Genomic DNA, 14,351 nt, shown 5'->3' on the forward strand with positions numbered 1-14,351 from the left:
TGGAATCATACACGGTTGATTTTAAATCATGTAATATGCTCTAATTGTGTATTTTAGACGTATAGAGGTATTTTTCGTACACGATTTAACCGTGCACGATTTGTTCATACGTACACGGTTATACACGGTTGTACACGGTTGGTCTAGAATCGTACACGGTTGATATTTTTTTATACTAATCATCATTTTGAATTAATTGCAGCCTCCGAGGCATGTTTGGTTACGTCCGCACATGCAAGGTTATGCCGGACGAATCAATCACTACATCAGGGATAAAACATTGAAGGAAGTGGAGACCTGTCTGACGCATTACCGATGTTTTGAAGAATTTAAGGGAGGTCCGTTTGGGCAGTTACTTAAGTTGAAGAGGCAGGATAGTGCGAATGCCGCACTGCACCATCTTCTTGCACGGGAGTTGTATGACCCAGAATTCGGTCTGTGGGAGAAGTGGTTCCACGTTGGTGGACACGACATTCGATTCGGCGCATTGGAGTATTGTCTGGTGACGGGGTTGTGCTTCGGGCCATCCCGGTAGCGTTTTGATCCTAATGTGGATCACCATGTTGGGAAGTAGAGTCTATGGCACCGAGTTTTTAGAGGCAAGAAGGTGGAAGTGAAGGATCTGCGCAAGCGGTTCGTTAACCGCAATTTGGGCAATAGTGCTGAGGATTATTTGAGGGTGGCCAATATGCTCGTGGCGTATGATCTCATCTTCTGTCGAGATTATAAACACGTGCACGAATGGGTGTGGGCAATGATCGAGGAGGATCAGTCATGGATCGACTTTCCGTGGGGCTCTTACTCATTCCAACCTTTGTGCCATGGGATGAGTGTGTTGAAGAAGCATCCCTCGGAGATTACCGGGAATAGGAGGACGTACCACTTCTATGGGCCCATATGGGCATTATAAATTTGGTCGTATCAGGCCATTCCGAGGTTGGGCCGCGCGTGTGGGGCTCGTGACACGGGCTTCCAGATGCCACGATTGATCAACTGGACGACTTGGAAGTCGGCTTCTGACTTCGCCCACTTTTTCGATGTTGATGAGGTAATTATTGTTGTTTTTTTACAGTTTCAATCCTTTTATTATGTTATGATTAACGAATAATGAAAAATGATCGATTCATCTTTGTGCAGGAGGAGTGTCACCGGACACTCGAACCGGTCGAGAAAGAGAATGATTCATGGTATTTGCAGTCCCTGAGGCTTCCCGACCCTTTTTCTGTACGATACCATGCTGGAGGAAGATATGCCGGATTGACAGAGCCACTTGTACCGGAACCGCCTCCTCCTATTAGGCCTCCTCCTGTGCCGAGGAGTAGCTCACGAGCAGAGAAGGCTCGTGGGAAGCAGCCTGTCCATGTTGAGCGGCATAGACAGATGTATGTTGATCCGACTGGTAGCCCGTCGAAGCGGCCCAGGCCGCAGGAGTTCGATGATTCAGATGCTGATTATTGGAGGCGACGTGACGAGGACTTGATTGCCCGTGTCACTGAGAGCGTGACTGATCACTATTTTATTAGCAATAAAAATACCGCAACTAACACGGTATAATCGTAGCACAGAAATAGCAAGCAAAGTATCGTATCCACAGAGACTGTAAAACGAAATTACTTTATCTATCTCCTAAACAGACTCTCACAGTATGCAGGTAAACGAAAGCAGGAAGGTTTAATTAACTTAAACTAAAACGCAATTAACAATAATTAAAAACACGTAGGAAAATTCGAATATTTAAAGACAATTGATCCTAGGGTAGTAAATTCATTAACTAAATCCACATAATAAATCTATTAATCCTATGTACCAGTTTAATCCAGTTATGATGAGAGATCACTTAATTAATCAGTCACTCTCGCTAGAGCAGCAACGATCGTAGATTAGTAAATTATCTATCTCCGTTAAGTCTCAAGAAAATCTACTAACTCCCAATAGCTCATAAGAATAGCTCCCTATGATCCACCTATCTCCGCTAGGTCTCAAGGTTAAAATCATATCATACATTCCTGAATCCGCTAAACAGTTATCTCCGCTAGGTCTCAAACCGAATAGCTAAACATGCAAACTATTGATCAGATAATTCACAAGAAATTAAGCACCAGGAATTATGAATCATAAACTGGAAGGCACAAAGGTATTAACAAATAAATCACATAAATTCAATCAACTATTTACAAACCCTAGAATCAGCTAAGTGAAACTAGCCAGACATAATAAAAGAAAGCATAAACATAAATAAAAAGAAAGCAATTGGAAAAACTGAATTATATAAAAACTGAATAAGAACGAATGTAGCAGCTTGAATCTTCAATCTTGTGGAAATTCAATCCAAGCAGTAAAAACTGGAAAGCAATAAATTCTAAGTCTAAAAATAAAAAGAAGAAGAAAAGAAATAAAGAGAGGTAAAGAGATGTAAAAGATGTGTCTAATAGGTCAGGGAAAGGACCTATACATAGGCACAGAAGATAAATACAGTGTAGAGCTCGAAAATACTGATAAAATCCGAAAATCCCGCAAAATCCCGAAAATTCGGAAATTCCCGTCGGGCACTATTCACTGCTGTGCGCGACTTTCTTGATTCGGCCATATCTTTCTCGTCCGAACTCGGATTTGCGAACCGTTTGCGCCTACGAACTCGTATTGAGACGAACTACAACTTTCATTAAGATCAACAGTCCAAATTCGAACTTCATATTTCTGTAAAATTCATCAAAGTACGAGCAAGTAACATATTTCACAATATAAAGCAATTTAAGCACAAAACAATCATCAAACACTCAATTTCCTATAAAATTAACATCATAAGAACATTAAAAACCATGGAAATATGAGTGTTATCAGTGACACGGGAGCATATCCGGACCGTGATCCCTGAGGTGCGGTGGGCGATTGTAGACGACGACTCCGAGCATGGACGGGTTGCCAAAATTACACGGAAGGTCGTGGCCGCTGTGAAGGATATCTTCGGTGGGCGATCTTCTTCGAGGAGGCATAGATCATCATCCAGCCGAGCCAGTGTTGCACGCGATCCTCAGTCGAGAGAGGAGTATGACCAACCGATACCCAGTCACAGACGGTCTACTTCCCACATTCTGAGTCAGAGGCTATCGTTTGATGAGGATCGGACTCATGGGAGCTATAGGCATTCAGTGCACGGAGAGGATCGGCCTCGAGGGAGTCATAGTCGATCAGAGCGTGGAGATGATCGGCCTCGTGGCAGTCAGAGGCCATCAGAGCGTGGAGAGGATCGGCCTCATGGGAGTCAGAGGCGATCTGCCTCACGTCATAGTGAGAGGCAGCCATCTTTGAGGAGATCTGCATCACATCACAGTGGTCGCCCAGAGACAGCTGCTGGGTATCATAGTCCACAGACCCCTGCGCCTAGGCCGGGGGATGTAGATGATGATGTGAATTTTACCTGGACTTCATCAGAGGAGGAGGCAGATGCTAGAGAGAGGCCTCATCGCTTGCTTAGGCCGTCTGCTACAGTGCAGAGTCCGTATGTGATTGACCCGGGGTTGTCGTATGGTAAGGGGGTGATGAAGGCGAAGAAGCGGGGCTTCAAGGAGTTTATGACATCGCCGCCGGGTACTTTTGTTACAGTGCTGGAGACGGGCTATGTGATGACCCAGCAACTATTCCACCGGATTATGGATCCTCGCCAGGAATTCGACGGGGAGGTATAATAATTTGATATTATTATTTTTCTTAAGATTAGCGTTGTCGATAATTAATCATGATTTTTTTTGAAGCAGATCTTAGACCTCTAGAATCTGAAGGCTGTCCGATGGATCACAACCAACCAGCAGTGGATAGCTCGAGGGCAGACGACGTTCGGGTAGACACACTCCACAACATTTCTGATGCTCTTGTGCTGATCAGACACAATCAAGAGATTATCCGGCTGACCAAAGCAAGTCCGCAGTCGGTGGAAGAACCAAGTCCAAGACTCGTCGTTCTCGATAGGACCAAGCCCAACTGCGAGAGGAAATATTGCTTCGTTCCCATCCTTTGTAACAGCGACGAACAAAATGCCGCCGTTCCTTCCTTTCAGATGGGTCCCGTCTACGACGATGACCGGCCTCAAGTAACCCTTCTCAAAGCAGCCACACTCTGTCCAATTGCAACAAACATATGATGGAACTTGCCATCATCCTTCATCTCAAGGTCGTATAATGTGCCGGGATTACTCATTCTCAGCATATACAAATACGATGGATGCATCTGATACGAGTTCCCAAAATCACCATACGTCATCTCAATCGCGATGTTTCTTGCACGGAGAGCGAAGCTGTAATTGATCTCAATACCGAATAAGCGCTGCATCTCTGACATCATCTCTTTCGGCTTCAAAACGACCCCCTCGCCTACCAATTTCCGTGCAAAATATCTTCCAACAACCCTCGCCGGAATTTGTCTCGGGGCAGTGCGATTCAAATCCGTGTGGCAGGTATGATCCATCACCACATTGATCACTCTCCAGATCGATGCACTCTGAACGGCTCACAGCATAAACGGACAATCGTTGCCATGCTTGCAAACAAACCACAAACGGGTCGTACTGGAACGATCCACGACATACTCCACGTGATTCTCCATATGGTACAGCCCAACATCGATCGTTAAATCATCCTTCGACCGGAATAGAGCCCCCACTGATAATATCCCGCTCTCCAATACGTTAGAATTCTCCCAACCTAATGCCGGTGCATCGTCAAAATCGAGGACTGGAATCCCCCAGTCACGTACCTCAAGCTGCTGAACTCCAACACGAGGCTCGACATCGGGCTGATCATCCGATGTGAAATTTCGAGGCACTGTCTGTCTCCACGCTTCCTGTTCAGTCGACACTGAATCCAATATCTCTCTGCGTCGTATCGCCTCTTCTTCCTCATCCGAAGACTCGGACTCGTCTTCCTCCTCCTGCAACGATGAATCGTCCCTACTATCATCGTGTGTCGGGATACTTCTTCCAACATCCGTCTCGATAGGAAATACAGTAGACTGATGTCCCTCATAATATACCCGCTCTTGAGTCTGAGGAACCGGAGCCGCAGATTGTTTGCCCTTCTTGATCACGTAAACAACGGGATATTTCTTCTGCTCGGAAATCAGCCTGTTCAAATCCGAATCAGCCTTCAAAGCCACTTTCCACTTTTATTTTTCGCCCTTCGTCCGTGGTCGATGTGTAGAAAAGTATATAAGTGGATCGATCATCCTCGTTTAATTGATCGTGCACCTCTTGCATCAACTTCGCATGACAAAGCTCTTCCTTAGACATGTACACGACAACCTCATCGCCGCCTTCATACTCAGTTAATTTCCACTGACCATTGTGCTGTATAACGATTGCTTGAAACGACATCTGCTTCAAAACGATAAAAATACAACATTTAAATACACAAACAGGAAACCGTGTACCCCAATACATCAACTGAATATACAAACATGCTAAAAATAACATCAAAATCATATTCAACCCAACCGTGTACAGCAAAATGGATCTCCGTGTACAACCGTGTACACGGAAACCCTAACCGTGTACGAAAGAACACTAAGGGTTCAAAAATAAGGTAATTTACATACAGAGTGTTTTTTGATGCCGTTTTTTAGTCCAAAACATGTAATAAGTCATATATATAACATAATTATCACTAAAACTCAAACCGTGTACAACCGTGTACTCAAGAACACAAACCGTGTACAACCGAAATTTAAAAAAAAATATGTACTTCACATACCTTATGTAATACAAGCCTTTAGATGATTTTTTTTTTAAATTAGGAGCAACCGTGTACTACCGTGTATGTGTTTCGAGATGATTTTCTTCTTCTTTCTTGTTCAAATGTGTGATGAATGAACATTTGGTTGATATTCTTCATTAACTACCTACCAGCAACCATGTACAGACCAATTAATTTCGTAAATTTAAGGTTATTTCCTTAACAAGTGTGTATGACTTTGAGTTGGTATAAATGCACCCAACAACCGTGTGATATGGTTTTAATTCCCACATAAAATGACGCCATAAATTCATGTATTAACCCACATAAAATTTAAAAAATCACGCCTCATTTGGTCATGTGCACCCATAAATCATACACACGGTTGGGGAATCAAAATTTCTCACATAAAATAACGCCCATTTTTAACGGGAATAGAGAGAGAATCAGATTTTGGTTTTACTTTCTTATTTTCAAATCAAAAATAACTAATATGTCACTATCATTTACTTTATTGACTTGTACTTATGTACTTTAGGTCAAAATGTGCTACAAAATTTATTTTTTTATGAGCCTTGATACTTAACTTATTTATTTTATCAAAAATGCTACTACTATGTATTGTCACTTATTTTTATGTATAGCTTAATTTATTTTTATTTCTTTCTGTGAAGTTTACGAACTGCTCAATATTTTTGTGTCAAAATCAAAAGATGGGGGGTAAATTAGGGGTTACATGATAGGAAATTATTTGCTATTTTTTTCATGATAAATATGCTCGATCAATACGAATTGAGTATATATGTCGAGTATTAGTGGTAAATGGATACTTCCTTCGTCCACGAAATGAGTATCCATTTGTAGACTGCACGAGTTTTAAGAAATGTATTGAGTGTGGTGTTAGTGGAATAATGATTCCATTTTTTGAGTGTATTAATTAAAAGATTGTGTAAGGTACACTTGCTAAAAAGGGAAGAAAATATGGGTACTAGACGGATGAAATATAATTTATATATATTTTATAAAATATAATTGTTTTCTAAGTTTTACATTTTTTAAATGGGTAAGTTACCATTTTCACCCTAATAGTAATAGATAATCTTCAATTAAATGAGTATATCGAATGAAATCTATTCACGTAATTAAATACGATACGGGCATATTAATTGTATTCATATAATAAAATACTTTTATTTAATATTTTTCGATTCTCTTCTAATGGACGTTTTTGAGAAACTCAAATTTCCTTAATAATAGTTTGTACATTCTTTATACATCTTTTCTTATATCAGATAATCTATAGTTTTTTTTAGACGATCAGATAATATATATACTAGTTATTATTATTAATGGATTTTATGAATCATGCATAGATTATTAATTATCTTTAATGATTTTTTATAACGATTTATATTTATGCCTTTGATTGCCAAACATTTTCTCTTAATTTAAAAATAAAATCTTGAATCTTTTCACTCCCTTCATTTTTTTTTCTTTTTGTTGATGACACATTATCTAGTTACGATATATATATATATATATATATATATATATATATATATATAGGGAGAGGTTCAAAAAAGAACCATAAATAAAAGAAGACCGGAGAACCATTTTCAGCCATTCGATCATCAAGATCTACGGTGGATGCATCATCTTGTTGGATGAATGCAGATCCTGGGTTCGAATCCTGAAGGGAGCATTTTTTTAAAAAAAAAATTAGTGCATTGATTTTAACAGCAAATGCATTAATTTTTACAGTGGATGCATTAGATTTGATGGTTCTCCCGTTCTCACAAATAATGTATTTCTCTCTAGAACCACACCCTATATATATATAGGGTTTGGTTCAATGAAAAATGTCTAAATGTAAGAAAGAAGAGAAAAGTAATCTCATCCGTTGATCTTATCTAATCTAACGGACATGATTTATTCACGCCATGTTTTTCGTTGAACATAACCAAAAGAAAGAGAATTAAAATACAATCTTGAATTTTTCCAATAAAAAAATCCTACAACTTCCCCTTCCAATTAATAATTACAAACAGAGCAAATCTCATTAGAGTAAACAGCAAGAAATGGAAAGGGTGAATCAATTTGGGTCTCTGACAACAAGTAAAAGCCCTTGAAAATTACAGCGGGCGATCGAGAAACAATACCTCGTCGGAAATCCTAACGTTGTCATCAATAGCTCATGCTATAACGGTTTGTGTGTCGGAGGAAAATGTGTAAAGGTTTTGGTTGCGATGGTTTTCGGGAGCCAAAATCTTTGGGTCTTCGTTACAAGCGACGTGATAAATGATTTTCTTTTTTTTCTTTTTTCGATGATGTCTGAGTTGTCATAAACAGTCGACCTCTGCCATGTGTTTCTCTCCTTTTGTTTTTGCTTTCTAAAATTGAATTTCCTTGCTTTTTACAATTTAAATTTGCTTTTCTTTTTCCCCATTTTCTTGGCTTGTAAAAGTGGGTAGTAGCGGAAAAAAGAATTTAAGAAGCTTACCGGCGAGACTTTGGGCCGAGGGTGGTGAGGCTGTCGCCGGCGACGGACTAACTAGGCTCGTGCCACGCCGTCGGAGCTCAAGGGCTGGGTGATCGGCGACTGACCGATTAGTCAATTTGAATATAAATACAATAATTTTATAAAAATTGGTATTTTTCATTATAATTTAATAATAATGGACATTTTAAATTTTCACTTTTTTTTTTATCTCTATTACATCCAAGACTATTACCCCAAAATTTTCTCCATAGTGGGTGGGTCTTATATTAAAGAGTAGTAGTCACATATATGAGAAGATCAAATGTCTATTAACATTGCCCATCCATTTAAAAAATTTAAACATGGAATTTGATTTAAAAAATTATTCTAGAATGAACAAATTTTGACTAGAATGGAGTTTGTAGCTCTCTTCCAAACTCAACCAATAATGCTTGGGCGAAACCTACTCCAAAAATCCAATCTTTTTCTTGGACAAAAGAAAATTCTTGAACTTGCTATAATTATTATTTCAGTGGAGGGAAATTTAATTGACTAGCTGGATTAGGACAAAGTCTTTTCTTTAGCTTAAATCTACTCGACAGATTTATGGAATTTCAAAGAAATCACTTGTTTCATTCATTGGTTGGTATGCCGTTTTGAGCTTGGACGAATCGAACCTTTCCCATCTTTTTTCAGAGATATATATATATAAGGGGAGTCGAAACCCAGAACCCCAAAAATATTGTATATGTTCACGAATGTTCAACAAAAAATTCGTTGAACATGGCGTGAATAAATCATGTCCGTTAGATTAGATAAGATCAACGGATGAGATTACTTCTCTCTTCTTTCTTACATTTAGGCCTTTTTCATTGATTCAAACCCTATATATATATATATATATATATATATATATATATATATATATATAATATTTTAGGATTAACCTTAGTTCCCAGATTTCCCACGTTTCTTGGTCTTATATCGTGTTCCATATTTAAAGGAAAGCCAACAACCCCTCATCTGCGACAACTAACTGAGCCATCCCACCGTTTGTGGAGCTAGAGGCCACTGATTTCAATAGATCATGGCCTCTAACAAGCATTTCTTTGTGATGTTTGCTGTGCTTTCAGTAGCTCTGCCGTCGTTTCTTCCAAGAACTGCTCTTTCCATCCCGTTTGTCGTTTTTCATGGTAATTTCTCGTCTTTTGACTTGTTGTATTTTGCTTTTCTGGGTTTGATTTGGTTTGCTGTGACTAGTATTTCATCAATGAGTTTGCTGACCGATTTGGTGTTTTTCAGTTGCTACGTTTCAGTAGATTGACTTGTAACTGAGAAGGATAAAGATTACTCTTTTTTGTTTGATGGAGTTTTCACTTTTTGTGTTCTTTTTCTTAGTGAGATTTCACTTTCTAATTCTAGGAATAGCAAGTTTTCGGTTCTTTGTAATTCGAAACTGAACTATTTACAGAGTTTCTGCATTTTCAGTAGTTAGCTTATGAATTCTCATTGTAATATGGTTTTGCTGTTTGATATAATGTTGCAGGAATTTCTGACAACTGCAATAACAAAGGGCCATTTACAGAGTTTCTGCATTTTCAGTAGTTAGCTTATGAATTCTCATTGTAATATGGTTTTGCTGTTTGATATAATGTTGCAGGAATTTCTGACAACTGCAATAACAAAGGGATTTCAGAGTTCACCACTCTTCTGAGCGATTGGTCTGGTGCACAGGGGCATTGCATGTATGTTCATGCTTTTTTGCTTGTCTAATTATATATACGCACTCTGCCCGTGTTTATTCATACGTTATTCGTCTCTGCCACGATTCAAGCATTGTGCAATTTTAAGAACTAGCCTTGTGTCAACATGTTATTATGACTGCACCAATTTGAAACCTGTTATGATTGTTAGGGCTTGTATACTTTTCTGACATAAACCTACCAAAAGATTACTCTGATTTACACTCATTTAGGGAAGAACGAGTCATCGGTGTTCTTTGTCACTATCGCCAGAAAGTGTTGAATATAGTTTGCTAGTTGAGCACAAAGGAGTAGAACAAGTTGCGCAATACTACACATTGCTTCATGAAACCCTATTTTGTTCTTATTTCAATTCTGATCATGACTTGACCTTGTCATTATCTTCTTGTCTTTCTTTTAGTGAAATTGGAAATGGTGCGATGGATTCCTGGACAATGCCCTTCTTTGAACAGGTATTATCATTTCTTCATGAAATAACCAGATGATCCACCCATCTTATGAACAAGAAAACGGGCAATTAATCTATTCTGATTTTGTGATGTAGACGGCCTTAGCCTGTGAGAAGGTACCATAACTTTGTCCGAGGAGTTACTATATTGACAAGGAATTCTTTCTCAGATAGAACGCGTTCAACTTACAGGTCAAGAGCATGAGTGAGCTCAGTGGAGGTTACAACGTTATCGGGCTCTCACAGGTGATATCAGAGTGTCACTTTGCGAATTTTAAGCTCTTTATCTTCTTCATCAGTTGCAAAACCTTCTTGTTGTTTAATAAACGGTTTCTACCTTCATGTAAATCTCAATATTATACCTTTCAGGGTAATTTGGTTGGGAGAGGCGTCATTGAGCTCTGTGACGGAGGACCCCCTGTAAGTGCATCACTCGATATTTTTTTTGAAACATTATTATCTACATACTGCATATTTTTAATCTTCCTTTCGACCTTTTCGTAGTAATATGTGACTAAATTGTTATACATACAACTAAAATTATACAAGTAGTATAAGAGACCTGATATTACAGAGCGTACAAGTATATGTATCTGGAATCCTTTGAGATATACTAACCAGACTATAAATTGCTGTTCTGATTGCTTCAATGCTTTATTCTCGATTGGGAAACCAGATATTCATGTATCAGTGAATAAAGATAAGCAGTTTTATTTGCATCTCCTGTTGGCAAAGAGAACGAAAGGCGTTCTTGTACGAGTTTACTGTAATCTGCAAGCTGCAATTTTTATAGAAATTCTTCATATTTGTCATCTTGGCAACAGGTCAGAAATTTTATATCTCTGGCAGGCCCACATGCTGGAATAGCTGCTATTCCCCTCTGTAAAGTAAGTTTTCGTTTTAGACTCGTTGAATCTTCTTAGATGTCGTGCCATCCAGTGTTCCTTGATTACTAAAACTAAATCATTCTTCGAATGTGATTTTAGCATTGTTTTGCCTAGTTTTGATGAAAGACTATTTGCTGGTGTAAACTACCAACTTTGATGGGATACAATATATTTGACTAACTGTGAGTCTGTGACTAGATCTTCAGAAAATTAGCTACTGTAGTTCTGAGGGAAATATTCGACAATACACAAATGCACGAGGAACTGACTAGTGTAGAGAAGATAACTGCTTCAGTACCTCGTCACTGGCTTTTCCATGAACATTTGATTAGATAAACATTTAATGAAGTTCCTGTGGAAAGATTTAGAATGACTCGAGATGTTTAGAGATAGGCTAATTCTCCATTTTAAAATGGTTTATGTATTGTGCCTGATTTTGCAGTCGGCTTGGTTCTGCATTCTAGTGGACTTTTTGATCGAGTTGGCAATTTACAGCAACTATGTTCAGGTTCGGAATTCTCCCCATATCGTTTAATTCAAATGTTTTGCAGATTCTGCAGGCACATTCACGGATAAACTTGTTCATTGTGTTTGTTGCAGGAACATTTAGCGCCTTCTAACTACATCAAAATTCCAACAGTGAGTGATACAATCTTCTTTCACAACTATACTTGTGCAGTTCCTATCTTGATATGCCCTCACTCCATCACTTTTTCTGTTTCATTTCTCTCTTATTTTGGAGGCTTTCTTTCAACAATCAGTTTATTTAAGTTGGACGAATGCTTCTTGTAGTCGGATATATTTGATATTGGACACACTACTTCTCTTATCATCAGGATTTAGATGCCTATGAAAGTGGATGCAAATTCCTCCCTGTAATAAACAACGAATTTCACAAGAATTCCACGTACAAGAAGCGATTTTCTAGCTTGGAGAACTTGGTGCTGATCAAGGTAAATCGGAACATATATGGTTCTTACTAGTGCTTAAATTTGTATGCAGTATGGCTCAATATTTTGTTTCTTCAGTTTGAGAACGACGCTATTCTGGTGCCGAAAGAGACCTCTTGGTTTGGATATTTCCCTGATGGCTCCTGGGACCCCATTTTGCCTGCACAAGAGGTATTATGCTATATGTTAAATTTCATCTTCTACATAGATTTCATTATTGCTATGACACTTTTAAATTTTATGTCCAAAAACCAATCTTGCAGACAACCCTCTACACCGAAGATTGGATTGGTTTGAAGAGCTTGGATGAAGCCGGGAGAGTGAAGTTTGTCAACGTTTCGGGGTCCCATCTAGAAGTTTCCTACGGCGAGATGAAGGACTACATACTCCCATACTTGCTCGAAAACGTCACTGCACAACCAAGACTATCTGAATCATCCCATGAGGGAAAGATGCTCAAGCTGTATGCTTCTGATTGAAGGGACTAAATTTTGTAGACATATTTCGGAACATGAAAATCAATCGAGATCTTCTGTGCCATGCTGATACTATGATTTTTAGTTGTACTAACATGAACCAGATAATGTATCCATTTGTTAGCCTTTAATAAAAATCTGTTTTGACTTCAGATTCTGACATCCTGGGCCGGATTTGTTCTACGTTCTGCTATCTTTGTTCTTACGCCTCAGATTCTGTGAATTTGTTTTGGATTGATTGGGATGGCATGTCTAGGAAGAAGGTGATGAATCTGTTTAGAAACATGTCAATTTTTTTTGGCCTAACCAGCAGTTTTTCCTATCTGACACATGTTATTATATCTCAGTTCATGCTTTCTTTTACACAAAATATCACAGACAAAAACTTGTTCAATTCATCAATAAAATGCTTGTCTTCTTCTACTAAAAAAGGAATGAACATTGAACATAGTTATTGTGACTTGTGATTTAGGTAGCCATTTTGGTACCCGATTTTGGCACTAGTGTAACTGGTACTTGTTAAAGACAGATGATGTGATGATGGTAACTAAATGTCTAAATCTAAAGAAATCTTGAAGGCTCATATTTAAATTTATGGATGTTTCTTTAAAAAATTAAATGAAACCATATATATCCAAAGAGTGCAAATATAAACAGTTGTTCCCACCCTTCCACTATATATACACCAGCTTTGAAGAAGTGGTATATTAGAGAGATGGAGAAGACAACGACGTTTCTAGTTCGTTACGAGCAAAATCAGAATACGAGCTTCTACCTCTGCCGCCACTGCCAAACTCACCTGGCCTTGCATCAAGAACTGCTTCACAAGGTGCTCTCTTCTGCATCTTCATTCAATAGGGAATAAAATTTTAGTCTCGTCATAGACTCAGAAATCCTTTTGATTCAAAAATTTTCAGTATGCAGCTAATCAGCAGCATGCACTCTTTCGAGATCTGTAAGCTTTCCATCTCTCTCTCTCTCTCTCTCAAAGTTAGCATTTGACTCTCTCTCTCTCTCTCTCTCTCTCTCTCTCTCTCTCTCTCTCTCTGTGCCTTATATACAGAGTTAATGTGGGGTTGGGTGCAAACTACCAGATAGTAACTGGTCAAACTGGAGCACCAGTTTGTTGCATCAACTGTGGCTCAAATTTGGGATCAAAATTTGTAAGAAAATAGCTCTTACAACCTTAAAATCTACTGTGCATGGTCTTTGTCACTTAAGCTCTTTTTTACAGGTTTCTTTGAATATTGAGACCTCTGCTATCAAGGTTGGAAGATTCATGATAGATATGCAAGTCCCCTCGTCTCTCACCCTCGCCTTGCCTGAATCTTGAGGTCGTTTTTTTCGTGTTTATCAAGTTTCGTTTGTGTTTGGCAGGACGAAGCTCTTCGTTTGGAAAGGAAACCAGATGTTGTATGCAGACACAGAGCAACCAGTTCAGAATGCATGAATTTAAGCCATTTTGGTTCATGCTTTTGAGTTGATTTATGATGCTTCTCTGATTGAGAAATTTATTACTCATTTTGTTATTACTCAATACTCATTTTGTAATAATCCATTACTCATTTTGTAATAATCCATTAAACTTGTTGCAACTGCAATAACTTTAGCATATATTAGCATAA

The 14,351-nt window shown here is 38.6% G+C and overlaps 2 protein-coding genes across 5 annotated transcripts; both read left to right on the forward strand.

The window, feature by feature from the left end:
- The first annotated feature begins 9,151 nt into the window (after nucleotides 1–9,151).
- Nucleotides 9,152–12,878, forward strand: LOC131022841 (uncharacterized). 2 transcript variants are annotated; one of them, XM_057952378.1, is made up of 12 exons: nucleotides 9,152–9,395; nucleotides 9,863–9,947; nucleotides 10,366–10,417; nucleotides 10,510–10,530; nucleotides 10,606–10,659; nucleotides 10,783–10,833; nucleotides 11,238–11,300; nucleotides 11,743–11,808; nucleotides 11,901–11,939; nucleotides 12,137–12,253; nucleotides 12,329–12,421; nucleotides 12,514–12,878. In XM_057952378.1, exons 1-12 carry the CDS (start codon nucleotides 9,290–9,292, stop codon nucleotides 12,727–12,729), a joined length of 963 nt encoding a protein of 320 aa, XP_057808361.1. In that variant the 5' UTR covers nucleotides 9,152–9,289; the 3' UTR covers nucleotides 12,730–12,878. The 2 variants fall into 2 exon arrangements, with proteins under 2 accessions (XP_057808361.1, XP_057808362.1); XM_057952379.1 differs by having other exon boundaries at nucleotides 9,256–9,395; nucleotides 9,749–9,947.
- A 1-nt stretch (nucleotide 12,879) lies between these two features.
- On the forward strand, nucleotides 12,880–14,340 carry LOC131022842 (uncharacterized). 3 transcript variants are annotated; one of them, XM_057952381.1, is made up of 6 exons: nucleotides 12,880–12,989; nucleotides 13,416–13,555; nucleotides 13,644–13,681; nucleotides 13,790–13,889; nucleotides 13,961–13,993; nucleotides 14,104–14,340. In XM_057952381.1, exons 2-6 carry the CDS (start codon nucleotides 13,442–13,444, stop codon nucleotides 14,203–14,205), a joined length of 387 nt encoding a protein of 128 aa, XP_057808364.1. In that variant the 5' UTR covers nucleotides 12,880–12,989; nucleotides 13,416–13,441; the 3' UTR covers nucleotides 14,206–14,340. The 3 variants fall into 3 exon arrangements, with proteins under 3 accessions (XP_057808364.1, XP_057808363.1, XP_057808365.1); XM_057952380.1 differs by lacking the exon at nucleotides 12,880–12,989 and having other exon boundaries at nucleotides 13,046–13,555; XM_057952382.1 differs by lacking the exon at nucleotides 12,880–12,989 and having other exon boundaries at nucleotides 13,078–13,555; nucleotides 13,961–14,016.
- The last annotated feature ends 11 nt before the right edge of the window (nucleotides 14,341–14,351 follow it).

The sequence above is a fragment of the Salvia miltiorrhiza genome, chromosome 4 (genome assembly GCF_028751815.1).
Source record: "Salvia miltiorrhiza cultivar Shanhuang (shh) chromosome 4, IMPLAD_Smil_shh, whole genome shotgun sequence".
Taxonomy (NCBI): Eukaryota; Viridiplantae; Streptophyta; class Magnoliopsida; order Lamiales; family Lamiaceae; genus Salvia; species Salvia miltiorrhiza.

Coding starts and splice junctions, on each gene's coding strand:
- LOC131022842 (XM_057952381.1), top strand. CDS start 13,442: ATGGAGAAGACAACGACGTTTCTAGTTCGTTACGAGCAAAATCAGAAT. Junction 13,682..13,789: donor CATGCACTCTTTCGAGATCT/GTAAGCTTTCCA, acceptor CCTTATATACAG/AGTTAATGTGGGGTTGGGTG. Junction 13,890..13,960: donor CAAATTTGGGATCAAAATTT/GTAAGAAAATAG, acceptor TCTTTTTTACAG/GTTTCTTTGAATATTGAGAC.
- LOC131022841 (XM_057952378.1), top strand. CDS start 9,290: ATGGCCTCTAACAAGCATTTCTTTGTGATGTTTGCTGTGCTTTCAGTA. Junction 10,418..10,509: donor CAATGCCCTTCTTTGAACAG/GTATTATCATTT, acceptor TTTGTGATGTAG/ACGGCCTTAGCCTGTGAGAA. Junction 11,301..11,742: donor CTGCTATTCCCCTCTGTAAA/GTAAGTTTTCGT, acceptor CTGATTTTGCAG/TCGGCTTGGTTCTGCATTCT.